Here is a 15,274-nt window from a genome sequence, read left to right on the forward strand (position 1 = left end):
CAATCCCAAGATCAAGAGTCACACACTCCATTGACTGAGCCATCCAGGCACCCTGATACACTTTATTTTAAACGAGTAAATGTAAATTCCTTTAAATTAATTGTAGGAATTAAACACACACATGAAATACTTTCCTCACTTCCTCACTTCACAATTCTGTGAATTTAAAGTAGCTGAGGTAAATCTAGCTTCCTTTTGCTCAGCACTCTGGGTTTGAAGGGGGCTAATGAGGCCCTCCTGCTTTGTCTGTTCTGCCCCCGGCTTTGTTGCTTCCCACCAGTCTTTTTTCTTTTATATCTTCTTCCTCTGCTGTTTCTCCACCAAACTGTCATCCAGAGTGCATGGTTCTATGTCCTTCTGTAACTTTGACAATGAAAGCCCCAGGGTTAAAATGTAGTCCCAGAATGACTGTTACCTTCTCATAGCTCGTTAATTGTCTTGCTCACCTCAAACCCATGGCACGTGCATCTTCCCACAGAATTGTTGAACAGGTGTTTGGGGCAGCCTGCAATACAGTTAATGCATGGAGATTGCCCGTGACCCCCTCTACTCAATGGGGAGGAGGCTCAGAAGACAGAAAGAAGTGGCTGAGGTTAGCAGCATAGTCCACAACTCAAACTGTTGAGCCATTTTTCCCTGTTTTCATTGACTTGTATAGAAATTAAGGAGGATAAGAGGTGAAACCTAATTTTTAAACCATTTTCTTTAAAAGTTTTATATGTGAATTTGAAAAAACTTGTAGAACTGAGTAGGTAAAATGAATACAATTAGCTATCCATTTTAATTTGATTAATGTATTTGAATCACCCCTTGTGCCTTTGTAGATGTAAAATATTTCCCATACTGTCTGTCTTTTTTGGGGTTTATGCATTTTCTTGCCTAAACAGGAATATTTAAAAATTCATAAAATGTGGTGAATTAATCCTTACTATGATACTATTATCATCAACATTTAAAAACATGAAATTGTAACCTAATTAAAATGTCACTTTTCAGCCATTATTTTAATTCTTTACTACAGTTTCCTTCAGTTATTTGTATCAGAGTAATACATGCAGTTTAAAGAGTCAAATACTTTGCCAAAGCTTTTTAGAATAGCAGCCCTCCATACCCATTTCCCGAATTCCAGACACAACCACTTAGACCCTTCTGAATCTCTAAACAGTATTTATATTGCTACTCTACCTTTTTTTTTCCCTGTAGTATTAGTCATTCTCTTTAAGCTTACATTATGGACATTGAGGATTTGGCTCCTTCTTGTCCCTCACTCCCACCCACCACAGACGCTCACAGTGAATTCTTCTTGTGTCTTTATTCTCTTGATATAATTAAGTCTTCATCTTGGTTTCATCAGTAGTTTCCTCTTATTTGATTACATACAATTATGCGTGTTCAAGTCATAGTGCTTCTATGACTATTTTTCCTTTCCTATTGTATAGTAATTTTTCTTGCGCATTGATAATTATTTTGGTTTAGATTTCTATATATTCATCACTTGATTCCCTCTGAGTTGTACCATTGTCGTTTTCTGTGTCCCAACATATAAATGTTTAATCTTAAAATAAATCTCTTCTGGGATCCCCGGGTGGCGCAGCGGTTTGGCGCCTGCCTTTGGCCCAGGGCGCGATCCTGGAGACCCGGGATCAAATCCCACATCAGGCTCCCGGCATGGAGCCTGCTTCTCCCTCTGCCTGTGTCTCTGCCTCTCTCTCTCTCTCTCTCTCTCTCTCTGCGTGACTATCGTAAAAAATAAAATAAAATAAAATAAAATAAAATAAAATAAAATAAAATAAAATAAATCTCTTCTATGGCTTTTGAGCCACCCTGTCTTGAGGTGTCTCTACTCAACCATGGTCTAGAGACCTGAGGGCCTTTTCACTTCTCTTGGATTGGATTCTTCTTCTTTGGATGGCTCTTCTTTCTGGTGGAGCACTTCCTTGAGTAGCTTCCTGAGAAAAGGGGTCAGAAAGAGTAAGTTGTTTTTGATGCCTTGATGCCATACATTGCTTTTGATGACACTCACACCTGCTAGGTAATTTAGCTGTAGAATTCTGAGAACTCACTAGGGTTCTCTATTACCCAGGGTTGGGGTGGGAAACCTGATGGCGTTCTTTTTTTGATTCTTTATAAGAGTTGGATTTTTTCTCTGCAGAAGATCTTAGGATCCTTTCTTTTAAATCAATTTTAGGAAATTTCACCAAAGTGTCATCTGGAGTGTGCAGGTCTGTTGTAGTGCATTTTTCTGGGCGGTAGGAGGGCCCTTTTAGACTGCTAACTTATTTTCCAGTTCTAGAATATTTTTTTGGGTGATTTTGTTGATGATTTCCTCATCTCATTTTCTTTTTGGAATCCTGTTGCTTGGATATCGGACCTTATCAGATTTTGTAATTTTCTTGTCATTTTTTTCCTTTTTGCTTTGTATTCTGGGAAATCACTTCAACCGATTTTCTAACCCTGGCTTTTAAGTTATATCATATTTTTGGTTTCCATGAGCTTTTTATGTTCTCTGAATACCCTTCCATCCTTGATCCACTGTTGCAATTTCTACTCTTCTATGATAATGTTTGAATTTTTTTTTTTTTTTGATGGTCTGCTTTCATCGGTTGCTCTTTCCCTTTTGTTTATTTTTGTTTCTGTTTTTTATATTTGAAGCTTTTCTCAAAATGTCTGGTGGCTTGTCTTTTGGCTTATACTCCCAGATGGGGCACTAAAAAGACATTTGGAATAGCTGCACATTGGAATGCAGAGGTCCAACTAGACCAGGACATTGAAACTCCTGATGTGTTGCTCTCTTTGCCTGTGCTTTTGTGCTGGTGGATTACCCAGAGGCAAAATATCCAGTCTCTTGCCAGCAGGCTATAGGCCAGGGTGCCAGCACTCCAGAGGCCAAGCTGGAGCAGGCAGCTGCAGTTTCCAGAAGCCCATGTGGTTGCTGGGTAGAGTTGCTGTGTCTGCAGCCATGCTGGCCCTGTGCACCCGCAGGGCCACAGGGCCCTGCAAGCTCCACACCTGCAGCACAAGGAAATGTGCTTTCTAACCACACCTCCTGCTGCAGCCTCATCTTCCTCTTTGCCCCTAGAGGTGCTGGGTGCTGCCAGGTTTTGAGCCTTCCAGGTCTTCTCCACTGTTATTGCTTTGTCCCTGTTCTGTGCATGGTAGCACTGGGATTGGGCTGAGTTCTCTCCAAAACTGGTTAGTTGTCTCCTGTGCGATTCTCTGTAGACTTATGTCATTAAAACAAAGCAAAACAACTAGATGAAAATAAAAAAATGGAGATAAGCGAATAATTCTATTTTGAGAGGATTCTAGAAAGAAGGCAAAGTCAACTGCAAATGTCAAATTGGCCATCTGTAACAAACCTTTATATTCTTTAGGTATAGACAATCGGACAGAAATATTAAGATTACGCAGACGATTTATAAAGGACCAAGAAAAGCTCAGTTTGATTTATGCCAGAAAAGGTATTGCTGAACAAAAACGAGAGAAGGTTTGTATCTGTTTTGAGAATTTGATTGGTCAGAAATATTTATTTTATATCAAAAGATATAGACTAAGGAATAAGTTTGTCAGATATTTCTTCCCTAACAAAATTATGGAAGTAGCATTATATGCATTAAAGTTACTTATGAACCAAGGATTTTCCCCCTGACTAATGTAGATATAAAGGACAGTCGTGACTCACTAATGAGGTCATGGGGATCTTGGAATGGGGCCTGTGTGGGTAGTCCCTTGAATCTGCAGTATGTTGAGTTCACAGGCACTGCCAGGACCTCATCCCTGCCCCTTATCTCAGACTCTCACTGAAGCTTGACTTTGTTGTTTGTGTACAGACTGGCTTTCTCCATGTGGTGAGACACGGCCTCAAGTTGTTCCTGAATGATCTTACAACATTAGCCGCTGGGAGGGATTGGCCAGAACCTTGACCTAACTTGGGTCTGAGGCCACTGTGGGACCACATAACAACCAGCCACTCTCCTGAGGGTGCCTGGGTGAAGAGGGAATGGTGAGCCCAGAGAAAGGGGTGAGCAGGCCAGGCAGATAGATGGTCCAGGGTTATCTGCTGAAAGCAGTGACCTAGTGTGGCATGAATTAAACATTTCTCAAAATGTGGGATTAATGAAAGAATTTGTTTATCCATAGCTTCAGTATTACTTACAAATCAGTAATTACTACAGAATTTTCAAGAAAGATGAGATTATGAGTTAAAACACCTGAGTTTGTTCTAATTCAGTTTAAATCCTCAATTAACTTCCAAATCTGAATATGAAGTAGTTGAATGGTTCCACTGTATCTTCTGTGGAAAGAAAATGTACTTTTCATCTTTCTCTTGTCTCTGTAAGTATAGCTGTTCTCTTAAAGAGGAGGGTCCCAAATCAGTGCCCACAGTCATCCCACACCCCTTCTTACTGGCCCCACCACACGTGGAGGGCGTTCTGCTTTGTGCACTCGAAGAGGTAGCCATGAGCTCCTAATTAAGCCTGAAATCTAACTAGGTCTGCCTGAAGGATATAACAAGCAGAATATGAACAGAAGGAAGAGATAAAATCAGGATTGTTGGATAGAAATCACAGGGAGATATTTTGGTCTGATATAAAGAGAGTCCTTTTAATAATTAGTAAATGTGGGATGGTCTACTGTATGTATGAGGCCAAGCATTTGCTCTGACACAGGTGTTCTCACCTGAAGTGGCTGACCTCACAGTAAGAATGGCATGGAGGTAATCAGGCACTGGAAGGCCATGTACTTTATTTGTTGGGAGCACGGTGCTCCATGTCAGGCACTACTCTCAGTGCTAATGGTATAGAAGTAAATATAACATAAGCACTCATGGAGCTACAACGCAGTGTGTACAACAGACAAAAAAAGAGAATGAGTTAAGATTATAATGTGATTGTTGGAAATTAACCAAGTGATGAGCATGTGTGGGGAAGACTGTTAAAGAGGAAGTGAGAAAGCAAGCCTCTTTGAAGATGATTTCTGAGACAGGAACCAAATGATGAGAGAGAAACTGAAAAGACATTCTAGGCAGAGGTGAAGAGATACAACACACCTATGTGGTGGGGAGTCAGGAGTGAGGCCAGCCTGGCCTGAACAGGTGAGCAGGGTCGGGAGGAACCAGGTGTTGGGAGCTGTGATGATATCACCCGACTGGATAGCCAAGGTTTTTCTAAGAGGAATTAAGGGGGGAAAGAACCCTCTGAGATATGGCTTTAAATGTTTTAATTCAGGTTCTCTGAATTTACCAATATTCACATTGTGTTGTGGTGAACATTTAAATAATGTTTTTACTGCTCATTTGCTAGTAATTTTTATTTTGGATTTATTGTCTGTCATAGACTGGTAAAGCATAGTGACCAAACCAATTTGTATAGAAACTGTCATCAAGGGCATCCCTGGGTGGCTCAGGGGTTTCGTGCCTGCCTTTGGCCCAGGGCATGATCCTGGAGTCCCGGGATCGAATCCTGCGTCGGGCTCCCGGCATGGAGCCTGCTTCTCCCTCTGCCTGTGTCTCTGCCTCTCTCTCTCTCTCTCTCTCTATGTCTATCATAAATTTAAAAAAAAAAAATCTTTTTTTTTAAATTTTTTTTAATTTATTTCTGATAGTCACACAGAGAGAGAGAGAGAGAGAGAGAGAGGCAGAGACACAGGCAGAGACACAGGCAGAGACACAGGCAGAGGGAGAAGCAGGCTCCGTGCACTGGGAGCCCGACGTGGGATTCGATCCCGGGTCTCCAGGATCGCGCCCCGGGCCAAAGGCAGCCGCTAAACCGCTGCGCCACCCAGGGATCCCCCCCCAAAAAAAAAATCTTTAAAAAAAATTGTCATCAAGTTCACCTTTATGTTAAGGATAGGTACTGATTGATCGTGCATAGTTCATGCACTACAGATTTTTTCAATAAAAATTCTAATCTTCCTTCTTTGGTTCTAATGATTATAGGAGATCAAGAGTGAGTTAAAAATGAAGCACGATGCCCAAGTCATTTTGTACAGAAGTTACCGCCAAGGAGACCTTCCTGACATTCAGATTAAATACAGTAGCCTGATCACCCCCTTGCAAGCTGTGGCCCAGGTTGGTCCTTGAATGCTTCATTTTTCTATTGACAGATAAAAACTGTTTTGCAGTTCCAGGGGGCTACTATGTACAAGGAAAAGTGGTTGATGCTACACTATATCATAAACGAAGTGTTGATTTGTCTTTAACAGTGGACTTGGTTAAAAGACATTGGTCCCAGTCTTGGCCCTGTTCTTAACTTTCCCAGGTGTGACTCATGTAGAGTCATCTAGAAGGTAGTCCTGCAGTTGGGTCCTTGTCAAGACACTTAATGCTCTGAGTCACAGTGTCTTCTATAAAACCAGGCAGTGAAATCTATTTTTCCTACCAATAATGTTGGTCAGTGAAATAATGTGTAATTTTAAACTTAAAATTGCTAAGCCACTTAAATCATTTCTTATCCAAGATCCTTTTGGTGGATGGGGGTGGATCAGGAGAATATCAGTTTATGGCTGGAATTCCTTAATTCCACCCACAAGAAGGAATTCTTCCTTCTTTGTTAATTTTCTTAATAGCAGAGGATTGGAAATATTTTTCTAAGTTGTTAGGGTTGAGAGTGAATGAAGTTTCCTAGCTGAATTCTCTGACAAAAACAAGATATTTACTCCCTAAAAGCCTAATTAAGATTTCTTTGACTTTTATTGAAATAACTTTAAAAATTGGAGAGTATAAAAAAAAATTGGAGAGTATTACATATATATAAATATATATATATACACACACATGTATATATAGCATTATGCTAGGTGCTGAAATATAATGCCATATTTTATTCTACATAAATTTTCAGAACTAATGTTGCTTATAATAAGTTATATCTCCATATTCTTTTACCTTTTTATAAAGCGTTTTATTTAAATAAATATAGATTGATAGGAATTTGCAAAAGTAGTACATAGTCCCATATACCCTTTACCTAGCTTCCCCCACTGGTGGTATCTTACATAACCATAGTACATTATTTTTATCTAGAAATTGACATTGGAACAAAAGTGTTAAGTGGACTGCAGTCTTATTTTTTCCCTGCATTTGTGTGTGTGTGTGTGTGTGTGTGTGTGTGTGTGTGTGTGTGAGAGAGAGAGAGAGAGAGAGAGAGATTCTGTGCAATTGTAGCATACATATTGATTCATGTAACTACTATCACAGAAGAGCCCTTGGTTGTTGTGGACTGCTTTCACATTCCTCTCATTAGCTTCTCCCAGTAATTTTGTGACATAAATGTTAGGTACATTTACAGATGAAGAACTGAAGGTTAGCAGAGAATGGCAAATATAGTCAAAACTGTATATCAAAATGAAAGAAAAAATAAAGCTACAAATTTAATATAAAAAAAACCCACAACTGTGTATCTTGATGGGTGTGGAACTAAGACAACACCCCTCTGTTTTGACATCTGTCCCAGTGTTCTTGTTCATCCCCACTATTTCCCAGTTTCTCTAATGCCTTGCATGTATGTATTTACTCACCGCCTCAGAAATGATGCTGCCACCTGCTCACCTGTGCCCAGATCAGTTCATCTCATTGGTGCTTGGAAAATATTAAGATGGTGAATATTGTTTTGAAAAAACATGACTACATTTTTTCTCTTCTTTGAAGAGGAATGTGTTTCCTTATGTTTCTCAAGTTCTAATACTTTATTCAATAAATATTATATATGGAGCAACTCCTTCTGGATGCCAGGGACTGTTCTAAGCACTAAAGGGCAACTGTGGCCTCCTCTGCTATCCTGGGCTCCCCTTCTTCACTATGAGCCTTGCACATGAGAGCGGAAGAGGAGCGTATAAAGGAGCCGTTACAGCACGTGTCCAGCGGCAGCATTCTCTTACTCTGAAAACTTCTTTATGTTAGTCACCACTGCATTATCATTACAGAAGGAGCTTTTGAAGCTCCCTGGGAAATGAAGGAATTTGTGCATAAGACCCAAGAATTGGGGTTGTAGACATGGGAACCTGTGTGCCACAAGTTAAATGAAAAAAGAGTTAGCAGACACCGTATAAGAGAGTGTGCATGTCAGTAGAAGATCCATCGGTGGCAGTGACTGTCTTCATGCAGTTTATGAGTGATACTTTCTTTTTTCCTAATCTATATTTTCTGAAAATTTTTATAGCAACCATATAACTCTATATGAGACAAATACATTACTTAAATAACAAAGAGTAAATCAAATTGTACTTTTTATCCAGACACAAGTTTTTATCAAGCAAAATAATTCTTAAGTTTTTTAAATTCATGTGTTCGTACCTTCTTTTAAAAAAATATAGACACTGCATGCTAGGGACTGTTCTTAGTACTGGTGTCACAGGCACAGATGAAGGATAATGTTCCTGTGGTCATGGAGCATGAGGATAGAAGCCAGAGGAGATCAGGTGGCATTCTGTTAGAGCTAAATATACCAAACATGAAAACTACTGATGGTTTTAACAGTTTAAATGGTCCTAATGATGGGACTATGAAATTTAAATTGGCATTTTATTTAAGCTTATCAGTTAGTTTTTTAAGCTTTATGCTGATACTAATGTGAAGATAGTACCTAAAAATTTCATTTACTCTGTCTTAAAGGTCTTATCGATTACTGCAGTGGTCACTTTCTATGCATTATCTTGGCTGAGCCTCACCACAACCCTATTATCCCCACTTTAGAGATGAGGAATCTCAAGGTCCAGACTTACCCATGAGTTAAGCTATTGGCTACATATGTGATTAAGCCAGCTTACATATTTCTGCGTCCAAAATCCATGGTATCACAGGAATATTTGGTTAAATTTCAAGTAGTAGCCATGTCAATTCCTGTTAAAATTTTCTAAACAAAATTGAGATGTAAATTACTTATGTTGGCAGCACTTTGTGTTTTCAAATAAAGCTGTGATAGTATTAGTGAATTATAGCATTTTTACCTCAGATCCTAATTTGTCTTTGAATATTTTACAGAGAGACCCAATAATTGCAAAACAGCTGTTTGGCAGCTTGTTTTCTGGAATTATAAAGGAGATGGATAAATACAAGACCATGTCTGAAAAAAACAACATTACTCAAAAGTTGCTCCAGGATTTCAATCATTTTCTTAACTCCACTTTCTCTTTCTTTCCACCTTTTGTCTCCTGTATTCAGGTAAGAATCTATACGCACACTTCATAAATATGCACTATCTACTTTGCCATCATATGTGTATGTCATAAAAACTTCATTTGTTTCACAAGCTGAAGCACAAGGTATTTAACAGAGTAGATGTGCTCTGTGTGGTTACCTCTTCCCAGATGGGTTGATGTTATTTATTTATTTATTTATTTATTTATTTATTTATTTATTTATTTATTTATTTATATCACATGGGGGTGTCTGACTCTTGGTTTCGGTTCAGGTCATGATCTCAGGGTCATAGGAACGAGTCCCACTACAGGCTCCATGCTCATGGGGGGTCTGCTTAAGAATTCTCTTAGCCCATGCTCCTCCCCACCCCCCCGACTCAAACCCACTCTCTCACTCTTTAAATAAATGGATGAATCTTCAAGGGGAAAAAAAACACACCTCCAAAACCCCAAACCTATATATGACTGAATAATTAGAAACCAGCCTTGGTATAAAAGTGTTCAGATTTTTAATAAGCCATAAGCTAGCCCCTTCAGCGTTTTGGCTAAACTCTGAATGTTAGTTGTTTTCCTTACATACTGCTTCACCAGCTTATTTCCTGCCTCCTGGTTGCCTTTAACAGATCACATGTTATCAATGTTGATTGAGCATATTCCTGACTTTGTTCTAAGTGATAGGGACAATGAGCGATGCAAGAGGAACAAATCTCTGCCCTTCCGGAATTACAGTGGGTGACCATTCTGACCGGTGTACGGTCGGATCTCATTGCGTTTTTGATTTGTATTTCCCTGATGCCGAGTGATGTTGAGCATCTTTTCATGTGTCTGTTGGCCATGTTTAAGTCTTCCTTGGAGAAATGTTTGTTCATGTTTTCTGCCCATTTCTTGACTGGATTTTTTGTTTTTTGGATATGGAGTTCGATAAGTTCTTTATAGATTTTGGGTACTAACCCTATATCTGATGATATATTCACAAATGTCTTATCTCATTCTGTAGGTTGCTTGTTATTTTTGTCAACTGTATCCTCTGCTGTGCAGAAGCTTTTTATCTTGATGAAGCTTTTTATCTTTATCTAGTTCATTTTTGCTTTTGCAAAATGCTTTTAATCTTTTTATCTTGATGAAGCTTTTTTTTTATCTAGTTCATTTTTGCTTTTGCTTCCCTTACCTTTGGAGATGTGTCTAGTGTCTAGTGAGATGTTGCTACAGCCAAGGTCAAAGAGGTTGCTAACTGTGTTCTCCTCTAGGATTTTGATGGATTCCTGTCCCACATTTAGGTCTTTCAGTCGTTTTGAGTTTATTATTGTGTCTGGTGTAAGAAAGTGGGAGTTAAGGGTCCATTTTTGAGTTCTCTCTTGTGTTCCATTGATCTGTGTATCTGTTTCTGTGCTAGTACCAGGCTGTCTCGAGGATCACAGCATTGTAGTACAACTCGAAGTCAGTCATTGTGATGCTTTCGCCTTTGCTTTTCTTTTTCAACATTCCTTTGGCTGTTTGGGGTCATTGCTGGTTCCATACAAATTTTCAGATTCTAAATATTGAGGTACTTTGATAGGAGTTGCATTGAATATGGAGATTGCTTTGGGAAGTATAGACATTTTAACAATATTTATTCTTCCAATCCATGAACATGGAATGTTTTCCATTTCTTTGTGTCTTCCTCAAATTGTTTCTTAAGTGTTCTATAGTTTTCAGAGTACAGATCCTTTACCTTGTTGGTTAGGTTTATTCCTAGGTATCTTATGGTTTTTGATGCAATTGTAAATGCGATTGATTCCTTAATTTATCTTTCTTCAGTTTCATTGTTAGTGTATAGAAATGCCACTGATTTCTATTATTTGATTACATTATTTTTATATCCTATGACTTTGCTGAATTCCTGAATGAGATCTAGCAATTTTGGGGTGGAGTCTTTTGGGTTTTCTACAGAGGGTATCATGTCATCTACGAAGAGTGAGAGTGTGACTTTTCTTTGCCGGTTTAGATGCCTTTTATTTCTTTTTGTTGTCTGATTGCTGAGGCTAGGACTTCCAGTAAAGTAGAAAAACTGTGGTGAAAGTGGACATTGCTATCATGTTCCTAACCTTAGGGGAAAAGCTCTCCGTTTTTCCCTATTGAAGATGTTAATTTGCTGTGGGTTTTTTGTATAGGACTTTTTTTTTTTTAAAGATTATTTATTTATTTATTCATGATAGACACAGAGATTGAGAGAGAGGCAGAGACACAGGAGGAGGGAGAAACGGGCTCCATGCCGGGAGCCCAATGCGGGACTCGATCCCAGGACTCCAGGATCGCGCCCCAGGCCAAAGGCAGGCGCCAAACTGCTGAGCCACCCAGGGATCCCTTGTATATAACTTTTATGATATGGAGGTATATACCCTCTATTCCTACATGGCAGAGAGTTTTAATCAAGAAAGGATGCTGTGTTTTGTCAAATGCTTTTTCTGCATCTATTGAAAGGATTATATGGTTATTGTCCTTTCCTTTATTAATGTGTCATATCCCCTTCATTGATTTGTGGATGTTGAACCACCCTTGCAGCCCAGGAATAAATCCCACTTGGTCCTGGTGAATAACCCTTTTAATGTACTGTAGAATCCTCTTGGCTAGTATTTCAGTGAGAATTTTTGCATTCATGCTCATCAGGGATATTGGTTTGTAATTCTTTTTAGTGGGATCTTTGTCTGGTTTCGGAATCAAGGTAGTACTGACCTCATAGAGTTTGGAAGTGTTCCTTCCATTTCTGTTTTTTTGAACAGCTCAGAAGAATAAGTATTATTTCTTCTTTAAATGTTTGGTAGAATCCTGCTGGGAGGCCATCTGGCCCTGGACTCTTGCTGTTGGGAGATTTTTGATTACCAGTTCTATTTCTTGGCTTGCTGTGGATCCAGTTAGGTTTTCTATTCCTTCCTGTTTCAGTTTTGGTGACTTATATGTTTCTGTATAGAAGAAATGCATTCTTTTCTTCCAGATTGCCTAATTTGTTGGCATATCATTCCTCATAATATGCTCTTATAATTAATTGTATTTCTTCAGTGTTGGTCGTGATCTTTTGTTCATGATTTTATTGATTTGGGTCCTTTCTCTCTTCTTTTTGACAAGGCTGGCTAGGGGTTTTTTGATCTTCTTAATTCTTTCAAGGAACCAGGTCCTAGTATCTTTGTTCTGTGTGTGTGTGTGTGTGTGTGTGTGTGTGTGTGTGTGTTTTATTTCTGTATTACTGATTTCTGCTCAAATTTTATTATTTTTCTTCTCCTTTAGGTGTAAGGTTAGGTTGTGTGTATCTTGAGGAAGGCTTGTATTGTTACATACTGAAACTCTTAGGACCGCCTTTGCTGCATCTCAAAGGTTCTAAACTGTTGTGTTTTCATTTTCATTTGTTTCCATGTATTTTTAAAATTCTTCAATTTCCTGGTTGACCCATTCATTCTTTAGTAGGATGCTTGTTAATCTCCATGTATTTGTGTCCTTTCCAAATTTTTCTCCTGTGATTGCATTCAAGTTTTACAGCATTGTGGTCTCAAAATATACATGGTATAATCTCAGTCTTTTTGTACTGGTTGAGACCTGATTTTTGACCCACTTTGTGTGATGTATTCTGGAGAACATTCCATGTGGACATGAGAAGAATGTGTATTCAGTTGCTTTAGGATGGAATGATCTGAATGTATCTATGAAGTCCATCTGGTCCAGTGTGTCTTTTCAAAGCCTGTTTCCTGTTGATCTTCTGCTTAGATGATCTATCTGTCCATTGCTGTGAGTGGGTCATTAAAGTCCCTTACTGTTATTCTGTTATTAACAATTAGATTCTTTAATTTTGTTATTGATTGGATTCTATAATTGGCTGCTCCCAAGTTAGGGCATAAACAGTTGTTAGATCTTCTTGTTAGAGATAGACCCTTTTATTATGAGATAGTGTCCTTGTTTATCTCTTATTACAATCTTTGATTTAAAATCTAGTTTATCTGATAGAAGGATGGCTACTACTCCAGCTTTCTTTTGATGTCCATTAGCATGATAAATGGTTCTCCTTCACTTTGCATCTCACTTTCAGTCTGGTGGTGTCTTTGGGGTTAAAATGAGTCTCAGCATATCAATGAGTCTTGTTTTTTTTAAATCCAATCTGATACCCTGTGTTTATTTTTTAAATTTATTTTCTATTTATTAAAAACATTTTAAAAGATTTTATTCATTTATTCATGAGAGATACAGAGAGAGGGAGGCAGAGACATAGGCAGAAGGAGAAGCAGCCTCCCTGTAGGGAGCCCGATGTGAGACTCCATCCCAGAACCCCGGGATCACACCCTGGGATCATACCCTGAACGGAAGGCAGATGCTCAACCATTCAGCCACCCATCTGTTTAATTGGAGCCTTTAGCCCATTTTCATTGAGAGTAATTCTTAAAAGAAATGAATTTAGTGCCATTGTATCACCTGTAAAAAGTCACTGTTCCTATAGATTATCTCTGTGTTTTTCTGATTTTTGTTACTTTGGGCTCTCTTAGCTCAAAGAATCCCCTGGGCTAACCCCAAAGGGCTAGTTTAGTGTTCACAAATTCCTTTAGTTTCTGTTTGTTCTGGAAACTCTTTATCTCTATTTCTGTTCTGAATGACAGCCTTTCTAGACAGAGTATCCTGGGCTTTACTTTTTCCAATTTAGCACCTTGAATATATCATGCTGGTCCTTTCTGGCCTGGCAGATCTCTGTGGAGAGGTCTGCTGCTGGCCTTATGTGTCTACCCTTGTAGGTTAAGGACCTTTTGTCCCAAGCTGCCCTCAGGATTTTCTCTATCTCTGTGAAATTTATAAGCTTTATTATTATATGTCAAAGTGTTGACCTATTTTTTATTGATTTTGAGGTGGGTTCTCTGTCCCTCCTGGAGTTGCGTCCCTGTTTCCTTCCCCAGATTAGGGAAGGTCTGATCTATAATTTGTTCAAATAAACCTTCTGCCCTCCTCTCTTCTGGGAACTCTTCTGGGACCTCTGTTATTTGAATATTATTTTGCTTTATGGTATTGCTGATTTTTCAGTCTCCCCTAGTGATACAGTAGTTGTTTTTCTCTTTTTCTCAGCTTCCTTATTCCCCATTATTTTGTCTCCTATATCACAGATTCTTTCCTGCCTTGTTTACCCTAGCTGTTAGAACCTCCATATTTGACTGCACCTTAGTCATAGCATTTTTAATTTCGGCCTAATTAGATTTTAGTTCTTTTATTACTATAGTAAGGAATTCTCTTGTGTCTTCTATGCTTTTTAATGGCCAGCTAGCATCTTTATAGTCATTGTTTTGATTTCTGGTTCTGACATCTTACTTATATCCATGTTATTAAATTTGTGGCAGAGTACCTCCTACTCTTTCTTTTGTAATGAATTTCTCCTTATAGTCATTGTGTTCAGAAAAATAAGGAGAAAGGGAATAAAAAACACAAAAGAGCAAAAAGAGCAATAACAACAAAAGCCTCAGGAAGTTGTTTCTGGTGTATATGCTGTGTACACTCTGCTGTTGTATTTTGGCTGCTCTTTCCCCCTGGTCCTTCCTCTACAGAGTTCCTTCGTGCTTGTAGTGGAGAGTGTTTGAACTTTTAAGTAGGTGTGCTTTGATATGTTTGTGAGTTAAGCCTATAAAGGAAAAAAGAAAAAAAAGAAGAAAAAATAAAAATAAAACAAAAACAAAGCCTGATTTAAGACAAGAGAAAAGGAAACAGAACAAAAGTGGATACAAACAGGCAAACAATAAACTGTAAGCCTGATTTTAGAAAAATAAGGAACAAGGAAGGAAAGAAGAGTAGGGAAAGAAGAAAAGAAAGAAGCCTGTACAAAAAATAAGAGAAGGAAACATGAACCAACAACTGAAAAAAAGTTATAAGCCCGATACAAAAAAAAGAAGCAAAAGAAAAGAGAAAAAAATATAAAGAATAAAAAATAAGAAATAGAAATGTACAAAATGAAAAAAGTTTTAAAAAATTAACAGAAGGAAAAAAAAAAAAAGAAGCAAGCCTGGTCCTATTTCCACTAGAGGGTGATATTTTGGAGTTTTCTTTAATCACTGGACTTGGTAGATGTGAGGGACTTTGTTGGTCTTCTGTGGGAGAGGCCTGCTGTGCCTCTTCATGGGCCAGCTGCCCTTTTAAAGAT

General features: G+C 38.5%; 1 protein-coding gene across 3 annotated transcripts in view; it reads left to right on the plus strand.

The window, feature by feature from the left end:
• Positions 1-15,274, plus strand: part of PRKDC (protein kinase, DNA-activated, catalytic subunit) — a 202,131-nt gene that overhangs the window by 137,184 nt on the left and 49,673 nt on the right. For all 3 annotated transcript variants that reach the window (XM_026011042.2, XM_072734772.1, XM_072734773.1), the window contains 3 exons: positions 3,375-3,487; positions 5,939-6,070; positions 8,981-9,160. In XM_026011042.2, coding sequence (XP_025866827.2) covers positions 3,375-3,487; positions 5,939-6,070; positions 8,981-9,160 — 425 coding nt within the window. The remainder of the gene's footprint in view (positions 1-3,374; positions 3,488-5,938; positions 6,071-8,980; positions 9,161-15,274) is intronic.

Source organism: Vulpes vulpes, chromosome 13 (assembly GCF_048418805.1).
Source record: "Vulpes vulpes isolate BD-2025 chromosome 13, VulVul3, whole genome shotgun sequence".
NCBI lineage: Eukaryota > Metazoa > Chordata > Mammalia > Carnivora > Canidae > Vulpes > Vulpes vulpes.